The 14,001-nt window shown below is 62.4% G+C and overlaps 1 protein-coding gene across 1 annotated transcript; it reads right to left on the bottom strand.

Moving 5' to 3' along the window:
- Positions 1–2,533: 2,533 nt before the first annotated feature.
- On the bottom strand, positions 2,534–3,292 carry BHLHA9 (basic helix-loop-helix family member a9). The gene has a single exon (XM_075168173.1). It carries the CDS (start codon positions 3,290–3,292, stop codon positions 2,534–2,536), a length of 759 nt encoding a protein of 252 aa, XP_075024274.1.
- Between the last annotated feature and the right edge of the window lie 10,709 nt (positions 3,293–14,001).

The following is a 14,001-nucleotide window of genomic DNA, read 5'->3' as shown; positions in this document are numbered from 1 at the left end:
CCCGCCCCCGGGCCGCACTCAGTCCCCGCCCGACCCGGTGCAGGCGGTGCCGCTGCCCCCGGGGATGCTGGCGGGGATGCGGAGCGGGGGGAGCGGTGGGAAAGCTGGGGTGTCCCCTGCCGCCTCCGGCCCGGCCCTGCCCGAGGCTCTGTCCCACCCCACAGACCCCCCGCTCTTCCCGGGGGCTCCCACGGGCTCTGCTCCGCCGGGAGCCCAGCCCTGACAGGCTCGGCTAGTGCCAGCGGGACTCGGTGGCCGGCTCCGGCCCCGGGGGAGCAGGGGGATGCCTGTGCTCTGTGCTGGGTGCCTGTACACACAGCCCTGGGTCCCTCCTGGCTGAAAGCCTTTCCCCAGGCAGGTGGGGGACACGCGCACAGACCAGGCCCTGGGCAGTGTGTGGGTGCCCGGTGGTGCTCCTGGGTCCAGCCGCTCTGGGAAAGCATCCTCCCCGAGCACAGGGTGAGGGGAGGCCCTGGGCACGCTGTGCTGAGCTCGCCCTGCCCTCACTGCGCGGGGGTGACCCTGGTGACACGGCTGCTGGGGATGGGGATACCAGATCAGTGACAGATACTGGGTCCCTATATAGGACCTGCGAAGGAGAAAGGGTGCAGGGGTGGGTTATGTACTGTAAAGCGAATAACAACATCCTTGGGAGTCAGGGATGCTGTGAGGGGCAGGAGGGAGGGCTAAAAAAACCCACAGAGCCTGGATACCAGGCAAAGATGGATCTTTTGCGCTCATTCTGTATTATGCTTCAGATCCAAATTTGTCAGGGATTTCCCTGGCAGTGAGTGCCATCTCTGGGGCACACCCAGCACCTTCTGCCTCTCCGAGAGGTGCCCAAGGAATCTGCTGCCGGCTGGGGCCTGCTGCTTGTTGCCCAACACTACTCAGAGCCTGCCAGGCTGCTGCCCCCCCACTTGTCCCGCAGGGACTTATCCCGACCCACAGCCTCCACACAGAATTAGGACCTGCGTTTCGTACACGTGACCCTGCCTCGGGGGGTCTCACGGGTTTATAATGGCTCCCCCCTGCTTCTGCCTCTCTGGCCATCTGCTTCCATCTGTCTCGCCTTGACTGAACACTAAAGCTAAAAACCTGGAGATGCAAATTTGGGTGGAGGGAGGGGTTTGTGTCTGGGTTAGGGCTGGGTTTCACTTAAACCTTCTTTGAATGCTGCTGGTATTGCCGGGCTCTCACTCCCCGCATGATGGGTGCTGACGGGGCAGAGCAGGGGCATGCGCTGCTCTGGGGAGAGCCAGAGCAAGGGAAGCTGCCCAGCGCAGGGATGCTGTTGGGAGAAGCAGAATTCCTTCGGCGGACATGGCTGCAGGCCTTCTCCTGACAGGGGAAACATCTGTTGGAGATTAAAGCCAAGATGCCTCACACCGTCAGCACTTTAAAGAGGCTCCTTTGCTGAGCAAAGAGCTCTCTCTCCTGGCTGCTGCTAGCTTTCCTCTGCTCATTTCCCAGCTCCCTTGTCCCACCTGGGGATTAAGGGAGGAGGAGGAGACCCTGGGGAGGGACTGGCACACCGGAGCGGAGGGTTGAGATGGTCCCCCCCGGTAGGGAAAGAGCTCAGACTGCCCTTGGTGCATCGGCAGCCAGCGATGGGGCTCGGCTGGGAGCGCTGGGGCGGGAGCAGCGGGGCTGGAGGAGCTCTGCGGGGGCTCAGCACTGCGGGAATCATGCAGTGCGATTTGCCCTGTCCAAAAATCTGCCGGTTGTCATGTGTGGGTCAGTAAAACCCTGCCTAATTCCTGCAGCCGTTCCAGTTTGCTGAGCCCCGGGCAGAAGGGGAGCCCTCCCGGCTGCTCTGAGCTCTCTGAGCTGGAGGGAAAGGGCCAAAGGGGCCTTTCAGGTAAAATTCCCCCCTTCCTCCCCGCCGCTGGGACCGGCTGGGGGCACGCTATCTCCTGTCCCAGCAGCCACTTTGCTGCCATCAGGAGGAAACTGCAAATGGATGGGTGGGTTTTATGAAAGCCAACATCTGTCTCCCCTCCCGGCCTGGCCTCGCAAATCTGCTGGGCACAAACGTCTGCACCAACAAGCTCAGCATCAGAAGTCCCAGGGCACTAACCGTTCCCTGCGTCCGCTCCCCTCCTTCACCGGTGGGAGCCAGAGCGAGCAGCCAGCCAAGGGCTTTAGTGTGATCCCCACGGCCCATCGCTCCACCCCACACGTACTAACAGCCAGTGCCCTAGAGTTGGGGTTTTAAGTCGTGTTTTCTCACAGAGCAAGCAAGAGAGAATAAATAACAGTGACAATCTGCAGCAGTGAGACCTTGCAACAAGAAACACAGAGCTGGCACTTCCAGAGGACTTCCCACCTTCCCCAGTTTTCCCGAGAGCCGCAGCCGGGCAGTGCTGGGGTCCCGTACGGCGTGTCGGGGGCTCACGGCTCTCGCCAGCATCGCAGCCGAGCTCTGCATCCTGCAGCGCTTCTCTCTCGTGCAACAGTCCCTTCCCACCCCCCCGTTTGTCCCGCAGATGCGTTACCTTCCCGGCACGTCTCACCGCCCCAGCCCTGCAGGTCAGTGGATGGGGAGGCACTGCTGGTGTCCCCAGCTCTGGCAATAGCCCAGCTGCCAGGGGACTGCCCCAGCCAGGGGGTCTTGCAGGCTGCCCGTGTATCTCTGCTGGCAGGTGCCTCGCAGCCCGGGCTGGTGGGTCCCACTGGAGCAATAGGCAGGGCTGGGCATGGAGCGATCCTCCTTCGGGCTCTCGTAGTGATGGAGCTGCCTCTCGGGGGAAAACCCGGCGTAGAGAGGGGACGGAGGGCAGCGCTGCAAGCCGGCAGCACCTGCATAACCGGGCTCCCAGGGGAGCTGGGGGTGGCTGGCCTTCACTCCCGGCTCCTGCGCAGGGACCCCGGCCCGGCTGCGGCACTCGGAGTGGGCGCAGGGCCAGCAGCGCCCGGCGCCGTGCAGGGACAGGGACAGAGCCGTGATCCTGTTGATGGCTCGCCGGAGGGTAGCGATTTTAGAAAGCCTTTTGCCACTGAGGTCGTGTTTGAGGGCCAGCCGCAGGGCGTTGAAGGCTTGGTTGTAGTCCAGGATCCTCTTGCGCTCTCTGACGTTGGCAGCCATCCTCCTGGCCTTGGAGCGCACCGGCCTGCTCCTCTTCCTCACCTTCATCCCTTCAGCATCCCCCAGGCAGGCGGCTGCTTCCCTGCCCTGGGGGACCCACAGACCCTGCCCGTAGCACGCCTGGCGTGCGCCCCCCCCTTCCAGCTCCTCTTCCGAGCTGTCGGGCTCTGGCGCTGTGCCTTTCCCCACGGCTGCTCCGGACATGGCCGCGGTGAGGGGGGAGCAGGAGAGGTGCTGCTGCGGTCCTGCCTCCTGCGAGGTGTGGGAGACACTCCTCCAGGGACACGCAGCTGCCTCTAAAAACCCCACCGCGGGGCTCGTCACGTGGCTCCCCCCCGACCCTCCTCACCTGCCTGCAGGTGTGCTGCCTCGCGGAGAGGCACAGGGCGAGCCCTGCCTGGCCTCTGCCCGCGGGGATGCTCCTCAGCTCGGTGCCAGGCTGGAGCGTGGGGCATCGGTGCTGGGGTGCCCAGCGCTTGCGGTGGGATGTTCGCAGGCCCCAAGGGGGAAGAACCAAGCACACATTGCAGTGGTTGCTTCAGTTTCTGTAAGAGTTTGGTCACCGAGCTCCTCGAGCTCTGCCCTCTCCTACGTTAGGCAGGCTGGCAGCTCAGCCTGGGCCGGGTCATCCTTGGGGTTTATACAGTGCCGTGGGGCAGAGCCCTGTGGGGCATCACCACCCTGGCACGGGGCTTGGGCTCTGCTCCCCCACGCTCACTGGTGCTGCAGCATTTCTGTTATTTCCCAGCTAGGGGAAACTGAGGCACGGAGTGATGAGGTTGCTGAGGAGAGCAGCAAGTCTTGTGCCTGGGTGCAGGAGAAGAGAAAACAACTCCTGCCCCAGGAACAGGGCTGCCTTTGAGACAGTGCTTTAGGGCTGCTCCACGCAGCTGCACCCCGGCAAGCTGGGAGCATCCGTGGGCAGGGAGATAGGTGGGTGCCTGGGCAGGAGCAGCTCCTGGGAGCCAGCGGAGGAATGTGCGGGGCTTGGCACGCCTCTGCCCTGCGGAGCAGGAAGCAGGAATGTGGCAGGGGGGATTGGGGCAGGTGATAAAAGAGCTAAAGTGCTACCTGCCTCCAGAGCCTTCCTGTCCCTTCCCAGCAGCAGGGAGCCCGGGGGCAGAGCTGTCTGGGCTGGTGCTGCCTGGCCTGCCCGGCACTTACTCTGGGGAAGATGATGCTGAAAGCAGCTCCTTGTTCCCTGTATCCCCAAGCCGGCGGGATAGAGGGACTTGCCAGGTGTAGTGGGTCTGGAGGCCATGGGGAGGGCCAGGTCCCCCTCCTCCGAGCAGCGCGGGGCCGCCACGTGTCTTTGCCCATCATTTCATTAGCGAGCAGTCGCTAAATGCCTTCCTGTGCGAGGGGTAACGTGTTGAAAAATGGCCCAGGAGTGGGTCTGACAAATTGTTGGGGTGACTGGTGCAAAAGCAGAGCCCCCGGGAGAACGTGCCCCCCTTGATCCATCCCTTCCTATCTGATTGTCCCGGCTCACATTTGATCAATAGCCACAATTAGCGGGGGGCTATTTGTCTATTGCCCTTCTCCTTTCTTGGCTCTTTGAAGTTGGAGCTAATTTAGGTGCCTCTGCTCCAGGAACCCAATAAATCAGGAGCCGGGGCCTCAGGGAGAGGGGAGGACCAGGCAGCAGGACTTCAAAGGGAGGTGAAGCTTGCAAATATTTTTGAGCACTCACCTGTGCTCACTATGGCCCTCTTGTTTTCCCCAGCGGCCTTCTGGCCGCCTGGTCTTGCTCTGCCCAGGAGTGGGTGCTCCCCTGGCCACTGACTTACACAGTGAGCTCGGCTCGGGAGCGAGAGGCTCTTCAGGACGCTTGAATGCCGGCAGGACGTGCGTGCCAGGCGCACTTAGAGATGTGCCTGTTCAAAACCCAGCTAAGCAGGACGGATCCCTGCCGCGGGGAGGTTTTTGCTCGTGTGGGAGGTTGGGAGGTGCAATACGGAGCAGATGCAGAGGTGGCTGAGCTGGGCGCAGGGCTGTGCCCCAACCGGGGCGATGCTTGGGCCCGAGGTGCCCACCAGGCAGGGCAGAGCCCGCTGCCCCCATTCTGCCCGCAGCCCCCGGGAGCTCGCCAGGGGTTCCCAGCATCTGGGCTCTGGGCAGCCCTGGCCCTGCAGGGATCCAGCCCCAGCTCTCGGAAGCGGGCAAGGCCAGACCATAAATCACGGGTCATCGGATGCCACCTGCCGCCTGTAATTAGTGCATCCCGCTGGGCCGTCCCCACCTCGTCCTGGATGCTTCCTACCTAGGTGCCCATTACAGGGTGGGAGGCCAGGAGGAACGCCCACCCTGGCCCTGCTCCCTCAGCCCCCGCTGATTTATCGCCGTGCGCTGGAGAGATTTATGGGCTGAGACGGGGAGCCAGAAATGTGTTGTAAGGCTCTGCCGGGCCCGTCTGCCTGACAGATGATGAAAGAGCTGTAATTATCCGTCGCCATGCATAAATCAGGCCACTCACGGCAACCCCCCTCCTCCTCCCCAGCCTCCATGAAGGGGTTTGACCCCTGGGGATACCCCACCTCTCCAGTATGTGTCACACCAGACTGGGGCACTGCTGAGCGCTGGGCACCTTCCCGTCCTGGGCAGCATCGTGACAGCTCTTGTGGGTCCCACAGCCCAAAGGAGTGTTTTGGGAGTCTTTGCCCCTAACATCACTGCTGAGTGGGGGCTGCAGCTCCTGCAAAGGGCCCAGGACTGGCCACCCCCCACTTGCATCCATCCGGCACCCCCAAACTTCCAGGTGAGAGCTGCCGGGGCCATCTGGGAGCATAGCCCTCACTGGAGATGAAACCCCTATGGGGTGGTGAGCGGGCAGCCGACACAGGCTGGGGGGGCTGCCCAGCTCCTGGCAGTGTCCCAGCACCATCCGTCCTCCTTGGGAAGGCTGCACTGGGAGGCACGGCTGTGCCAGAGGGACCCCACGGGGGGGGACCCCACAGTGCTGAGGCATGAAAGCCAGGAACTGGCATGCAGGGAGGTGCCCACCCCTGCGCAGCCCCCTGCTCTCAGGTGGTGACGGAGGGGAAGGAGGAGGTGGTTGTGGTGAAGCTGCCTGGGCCCCGTGGGTAAACAAATAGGGCGCTTTGTTCCTGCTGGAGCACAGCCAGGTGGCACAAGGGACACTGGCTTTTGAGTCATCCACAGCCAGCCATCATGCAGTCCACGGGAGGAGGCAGGGGAAGGCAGCTCCCCATGGCCACGCTGCCTGGAGGCTCCTGCCTCTCTGCCCCTGGCACCCCGCGAGGTCCCGTGCCCCTGCGCCTCGCATGGCACAAGGGAACCGCCGACCCTGCCCAGGGCGTGGGGTTGGAAAGCCCCGTCCCGTGGGGTGGGAGTGAGCCAGGGGGAGCATGCGCTGCCCTGGCAGCTTAAACGCAGCGGGCACACGTACTGGGGCACAGAGTAGGTGAAAAGCCTTGCGTGGGTCTTCGTCGCCCACCGCGGGAGTTTGTGCCTGCCCCTCCGTCTGGTGGGAATGGCCCATCCATCTTGAGACAGACAGGGCAGGCAGAGCATCACCGGCCCGAGGATGAGGATGGCTGGGAGACGGCAGAGCTCCATAGCAAAGGCCGGGGCACAGCTGGGGGCACAGCAGCTCGGTGGCCCAGGAGCTGCGCCGCGCCTTCAAGGCTCGGTTGTTCCTGGCTCGGGAACCCATTTCTTGCAACGCGTGGGATTGTTTGTGTCATTAGCTGTCGCTTTGTTAACTGCTCTAACGCTGCCTGTACCAGATGCTTCCTCGCCTGCACAGCATCCTCCCGGCCCACGCCTCCGGGGAGACCCAGAGGTGGGGACGAAGGAACCGAAGGTCGGGAATACAGCACACCCCCCCCCGCACCCCGCTCCGGCTCCCGAAATCCATCACGTATTAAGACCGGGGAGAGCTTGCGGTGCTCCCCGGGGAACGAGCGGCAGAGGCGGAGCCGCCGGGCCCAGGTAACCCGGCGGCCCCCTCCAGCGGGCCCGCAGCCGGGAGCCGAGCCGGGGGGCGGTGGCAGCGCTGCTCCCCGCCCCGGTGGGGCCGTGCCGAGGCGGGGCGGGCCGGGGGCGGGCACCGACGTCAGGCCCCGCGGCGGCGGCGGGGGGCGGAAGGCGGCGGCGGCGGCGGTTGCGGGGCGGGGGGGGGGGAAACTTCGGGCCGGGGCGGGGGATGGCGGCGGGCGAGGAGGCGGCGGCGGGCGAGGCGGCCCGGGCGGATTTCGCCCGGCACTGGCAAGCGGAGTTCCCGGGAGAACCGGCGCCCCGCATGGAGCTGGGCTCGGTGCGGGCCATGGAGCGGGAGCTGGAGCGCTGCCGCCGCCACCTGCGCCGCCTGCAGCGGGCGCTGGCCGAGGAGCGCTTCAAGGTGGGCTACCTGGAGGCGGCGCTGGCCAGAGCCCCCCCGCCGCCCCCGCCCGCCGCCCCCCGCCCGCCGCCGGGCCCCGCCGGCGCGCCCGCGGGCAGCTCCCCGGAGGGAGGCAGCGGCGGCAGCTCCGACGCGGAGGACGCGTCCTCGGCAGGTGGGTGCCGCGGGGGGGCCCGGGCCGCGGCACGGCCGAGGGGGGGCCGTCCCCCATCCCGCGTCCCGGGGGGACGCCAGGGACGAGGGTGTCCCCAGCCCCTGTGCCATCCCCTGGCATGGTCAAGGGCATCCCGGGTGGCCGAGGGCAGCCCCAGCCCTCCTGCTGTCCATCCTGAGCTCCCATGCCATACCCATGGCACAGTCAAGGGCACCCCGTGCCACTCCATCCCCACGACCCCATGCCATGCCATGCCATGCCGCTACTAAGGCCATCCCAAGCCCCTGCGCCGTCCCTGTCACACAGTCGGTGCACCCCGTGCTGTGGCATGGCAGAGGGTCCGACAGTCTCCCCAGGCTGTCCCCATCACGCAGGCAGGGGTACGCCATGCCATCACATGGCTGAGGCCACCCCAAGCCCTTGTGCCATCCCCATCAAACAGTTAATGCCACCCCCAGCCCTTGTGCTGTCCCCGTCCCACCACTAAGGCCACCCCAAGCCCCTGTCTTCTCCCTGTCTTGTCCCTGTCCCACTTCTGAGGGTGTCCTGTGCCAAGGCCCCATCCTCAGGCATGCGAGGAGGGAGGGTGGCTGGCCGGTCCCCTGCAACCGGCTCTGGGTGATGTGCCACTGGCGCAGGAGCCACCTCGGGGGCTGGGACACTGCAGGAGAGTCACTTCCTTCAGGTGTGACCTGGCTCACGGGGACACCTCTGCCTGGGGGACACCCTGTGATCTCCCTTGGGGAAGTCCTGGAGCCGCTAAAGCAGAGGCGTGCCAGGGTGGCGAGGTGTCCCAGGGCGTTTCTCTGGGTGGATTGAGGACGATGTTATTTTGCAAGTGACTGGCTGTTTCGTGGCACTGAAGGCGCAGCCAACTAGCACTGTCACCCGTCACGCTGTCCTACTTCCAGCGGCCTGGAAGTTGTTATTGCATCAGCTTTAATCCCGGTTCAAACACAGTCCTGACAGCTAGGGAATGTCACTTTTTATGTTGCTAATTCTGCAGCTGACTTGAGTTAATTTTGTTGTTGCTCAATTGTTTGGGGTGGTGGTTTTTCCCCAAGGCTGTATTGTGCTGGTTTAAGATTGCCTGGGTAGCAAGCGCTTTGATGTGGAACCGTACTTAATATTTAGCACAATTTATATTTATTGCATTAGTCTACAGGGCCGGAGAACAGCTCAGTTTCTGTTTCACCTTCCCGAGCTGTCTGGAGGTGAAACACCCGAAGTACATGGCTGCTCTCGGTGTTGTCTCCGTACTGCGCCGGGCTCGCTCACACGTGTGTTTGTGCCTCTCCCCGATCGGCGGGGACCGGCCGTGGGAGCCTGCTCCCAGCCCCGCGGCGAGAGCCGAGGGCATTCGATGTGTCGCCTCCAGCTCCCCGTCAGCGGGCACTGGTTATAGTTTTTGGAGAGCTGCTCAGCGGCCAAGGGGGCTCGAGTGCGTCGGAGCGATCAAGCGCAAATCCTTCTGATTTACACTCGGATCCTGCATTTTATTTCTATCTGGGTAATCCTCCTGAATGTTTCCAAACACCCAGGACTGGGTAAGGCTGCTCTCAGGCCAGGGCGGGTGTTGTTAAAGGGGTTTCTCTGGAGCACAGTGTAAGGAATAGGTCTCTGAGCCCCCGAGGGTCCGGGCTTCGTAACCTGGAGGGGTCCTCCAGCCCCCTGCCACCCTTCGAGGCGGCTGGACCAAGAACTTTGCAGCCAGTCGGGGTGAGTTTTTCGGGCAAGACCTTGGAATCCAAAGTTGCATGCGCTGTGATTAAATGTGGCCTCTTCCTCCTCCTCCTCTCCCAAACGGGTCTCCGTCATGGTCCCCAGCTCCTGCACCCATCCGAGGAGGCAGCGTCCCCTCCGCCGAGCGCCCGGCTCCTCGCCCCGCGGCACAGCCGGGCTCTGTGCGGAGGTCGGCTGACGGCGGCGGCGATGAGCTCTCCCCAGCCTTGGCCCAAGCCTTTCCCGAAGATCAGCACTTTTCTTTGTTGCGCGTTATAAGGGCGCCTGTGTGCGCTGACGGCGCTGACATTTAAAAGCAGAATTTGAGAGTACAGTAAAACGCTTGCGGTCGTTGCCTGGATCCCCCTTTCTCCGGACAGTTGGTTAACTTAGTGCTCCTGCTGTTTTCTTCTCATTTCTCTTTATTTTTCAGATATAATTAAAAATTTCTGATCGCGGTGCTGTTTGCTTCTCCCGCCAGCAGTCTGGGTGGTAACTCAGGGCTGCTCTGCCTGGGGTCCCTCGGTATTTTAATGTGGATTTGGGAGCTTAACGGTGCTGCAGCCATGGCTGAACGCAGTCGGTCCCCGGCCATTTCACCATAACCTATGGCAGCGCTATCTGGACAGCAAGTTAAGGAGTGTTGAATATCATCTCTATGGGAATTATCGGGGAAAGACAGTGGTTTCCTTTAAGTAGCTTGTGATTAATCTGTTTTAAAGCGAGGAAGTCTGCAAGATGCCCCTGTCTGCAGCTATTGCGTGAGAGCAGCGTGTGTGACAGCCAGATACATGATCCTGGCATCTGAGATAACGCCTGTGCCAGCTCACCCGGGACCGACAAAATCTGAGCGTCAGCGAGCAGATGGCTAAAAACGACGCGTGGAAAGGACTAAAATTCCCTTCATCTCGGCCGTCACCTGTCCCTGTGGCTAAACACGCAGCTGGCCTCACAGCTGAGTATGCGCGGTGCCGCGCGTGACTGTGCCGGGAGGTGGTCGGGGTGCGCCGGGGCGCGGCGGTGCTTTGGCTGGGTGCTGCCTCCATCACCTCCCTTTGGCCACGGCACGAGTCTGGGGTGAAGGGTCCGGTGCTGCGGGTTGGTACCCACGAGGAGAGTGAGCTGAGCGGGCAGGAGGTCACTGTGCTGGTGACCGAGAGGAGGGACGCGGCGATGCTCCTCGGGAGATGCTTTGTGCCCGGCAGCCGGGTAGCGCGCACAGAGGCGGAACAAACTCGGTACTGGGTTTCCCCGCTTTGCCCTTGGGAAGCTGAGAAAGAGGTCGGCTTTGCCACGGAGCTGGGATGCTGTGGGAGCTCCTGAAGCTCCTCTGGAAGGCTGCTGGGTTCGGGAGCCTCCAACCTGCCCCACACAGCGCCCTGTGCCCCGGAGAGACGAGCTCTGGGGCGGGGAGCACTGGCAGAGCTGGAATAGTCCGTGGTGGCGTTGGCTGACGGATCTGGTTATGGCAGGATGCTGCGGCTGCGAGCTGTGTTGTAAATGAAATTCCCGGCCCCCTGTTTAGCTGGAATTACAGTTTCTGTCATGAAAAGATCCTGGAGTCACGTGGGCTCTGCTGCTCGCCCCGTCACACCGCCTTCGCCAGTACCTTGGGAAATGGGAAGGGAGGCTGCCGGCAGCAGCGGGGTCCCTGCCTCGCAGGGCAGTGAGCACAGAAATGCGGCGGTGTCGGTGTGTGCACCAAGGGGCTGAGATGGGGAAGGGGCCCTGGGATGTCCGGAGTCCCCAGGGCATCGGCCGCGTCATCCCTGTGTACCTGGCTGGGGGCTGGATTGCCATGGGCATCGTGCTGGGGGCTCCTGCCGTGGTTTGGGTAAGGGCCGGCCTTGTTCTTGCTGCTCTGTCCCTGCTTTCAGCTCATGCTGCTGCAAATACATGATACTGCAACAGTGGCATCTCTCTCTGTCCCGGAGAAACTCCTCCGTGGTGGGGCAGCGCTGCAGGCAGGACTCTGTCCTGCTGTCCTGAGCCACCCGTGGACCCTGCTGGTTTCTCACCATTTCTTGGAAAATCCCCTAAAACGCCAGCAAAAGGAGAACAGAAAATAGTGAGCAAAGTCCAGAGTTTATCCAGTGCATCTCTTTCTGTCTGGGGTGGGTCGTGGCGTGCAAGAGGCGAAGGAGCGGTGATCCCGCAGCGCCCAGGAGGGTGAAGCCTTGCATTGTGCATCCATTTCCCCTCCTGTAGCACCAGGAGGGATCTCGAAGCTGGTGCCGAAGCGGGGAGGTGCATGGGTGGGAGTTGTCCCTCCCCAAGAGTCCATCCTCCAGCTCTGTGTCCTCTTTTATTTTTTTTTAATTTTTACTTTATTGTTTTTTCCCCACTGTTGGAAAGCGCTTGCTTGGCTCTGAAGATGCTGAAAGTTCCTCTTCTGGCTGGGGAAGGCCAGGCAGAGCCGCTGTGTTTAATTTTAACTGCTTAGGCAAGGACAAAACCACAGCGTGCATGTGTATGTGTGCCTGCTGGGGACCTTTGAACCGTCTCCATCTGCTCTGGGGCCTGGCGGCGTTTTGGGAGGTGGCGTTTGTCCCCAAGCCCCCCTGACGGCAGCGTGACAACAAGCCCTGCGTGGTGTGGGGCTGCCTCCCCGGAGAGCGGTGCTGCCCGAGCCGAAGGGTTAACGCTGCGGCAGGTTGGCACCCTTAAAGAAAATCATAAATAAATGCAAAAGTTCACGAGGTTAAAAAGCCTTTGAGTAGGACAGTTGCTGTTTAAATGCACGGCTTTTAAGTGAGAGCGGTAAATGCTGGTTGTTGGAGTAACTTCCCTGTGATGGGCAAATAGTGGAGGGCTTGTAAAGGAGCTGGAAGGGCAAAGGGGAAACCGGTGACCAGCTCTACCCGTGGGCACCACCGGGATCTCTGCTCCGGGGCAGAGCCCGCAGCGGCCACAGCGTCTGCTGGGTGGAGAAATGGCCCTTCCAGGAGCCGGCACCCTGCGAATGCCGAGCAGGATGGATGCGCAGTGGGATGGGGGTCCCTGTCCCTCTCACCGGGCAGGGGGACGGTGAGGCACGCCTGTGCTTCTGCCAAGCTGTCGTGGCTGGGTCTGGCTTTTCCCCTCTGCCGTCGGCTCTCACATCAGCTAGGCGTGGTCGCAGTGGGAATCTGGCTGCTGCCCAGCATCACAAACCTGCATCTCCTCCAAACCAGATCCTCAAAATTGGTGTGAGCGTTCCCGGGTGGCTTCCTCCTTTTCCCGGCACAGCTGCGGTACCTGCTCTCGTCGGCCCAGAGATGCCACCATCTCACCTGCAGGAGGTGGCTCTGGCTGCAGCATCCCTGCGCGTCCCTGTGTGCCGGCAGCTGAGCACGGTCCCGCTGGCTGGGTATTTGTCTGTGGGGGGTATTTGCCCCCCAGTATTTGGGGCAGAGACGATGCTGAGCTCCCCCAGCTCAGCCGCATTCAGGTGGTGGGCAGCGGCGCTGGGCTGTGCCCCAGAGCCCTGCGGAAGGGAAGGAGGGGACGCAATTCCCCCTTCGGTGCCAGCAGTGCCGCGGGCTGTGCCCACCGCAGGGGCAAAGGCTTTGGCTCGGAGGTGGCCCCCTGACCCCTCGGGCTCGGCACAGCCGTGGCTGGGGGGGCGGTCGGCGGTCCCCACGCCGGAGCAGCAGCAGCAGCAGGGCACGCAAGAAGCCCTCATTAGGTGGCTGGCTACAGCCAGAAGTGCCCTGCGGGGCCTGAATACATTTGCATTGTAAGTCTATTGAAATCTGGTTTGGGTTTTTTTGTTGGTTTTTTTTTTTTTTTCCCTGGAAAGACACTTCTGTGCAGCGGGGCTCTTTGTTTGGGTGGTTCCTCCTCCCCTCCTGCCCATTGTGGCCAGCGATGCCGCCAGTTGGGATCCCAGCGGATGGCTCTGCTCTGTCTTCTGCTGGATGCCGTCTGCTGCGGCCGACCCTGCAGCAGCAAACAGAGGGAGACGCTTTCCTCCCTGCTGGTGGGGGATTAATATTCCCTTGGGTTAGAGAGGGCAGCCTGGCTGAGCCAAGGCAGCTCACTAAAGTGTGCATCCGTCCCGGGAAAATGTGGCCCTGGTCCATGGCATTGCTGGGTTTGTCTTCCCGCTGGGGTCGGCCGGAGCAGCCGCCCGGAGCCCGGCTGGGGCTGAGCAGCCGGAGGGAGCGCACCAATTTCACTGCATTCCCAAGAGACATCTTCAAATAGACATGGCTTTCCCACCCCTAGTTACTTTATCAGTGTTTGCTAAGCAGGATAATTTGCATATGTAGATCAGTAGCAGCAACACTTCTTGGCTGTAGGTGGGGAGCGGAGCCCGGCTGGTGCCGAAGCGAGGAGAACGTCCTGCAGATCTGCCCCGAGATAAGTCCCAGCTGCAAAGTTCAGGGATTGTTTGAAGATTTGGCAGATAGGGAGACCTTTGTGCTCGGGACAGGGGCTTTCTGCCATGGGCGGTTTTCGTTCCAACGCTGCGGACCAACACCTCTTCCTTCTCCTTCGCAGGTCCTGCGGTGGGAAGCAAACCCGGCTGAGCCATCTGGGCAGCGCTGGCACCGGGGCCGGGTGGGAGAGGAGCAGCCTGGGGCTGCGGTGCTGGCAGATACGGCCGCGATCTCCTCCTTCTCGGAAGAGAGATGCAATGCGATAGCTGGGCCGGGCCTTCATCTGATATTAGAGGCTTTTTCCTGCGAG

This window comes from Calonectris borealis, chromosome 19 (genome assembly GCF_964195595.1).
Source record: "Calonectris borealis chromosome 19, bCalBor7.hap1.2, whole genome shotgun sequence".
NCBI classification, from domain to species: domain Eukaryota; kingdom Metazoa; phylum Chordata; class Aves; order Procellariiformes; family Procellariidae; genus Calonectris; species Calonectris borealis.
This window is presented reverse-complemented; position numbering and strand designations above follow the sequence as displayed.

Bases quoted from the DNA above. Each gene is read 5' to 3' on its own strand.
- BHLHA9 (XM_075168173.1), bottom strand. From the start codon at position 3,292: ATGTCCGGAGCAGCCGTGGGGAAAGGCACAGCGCCAGAGCCCGACAGC.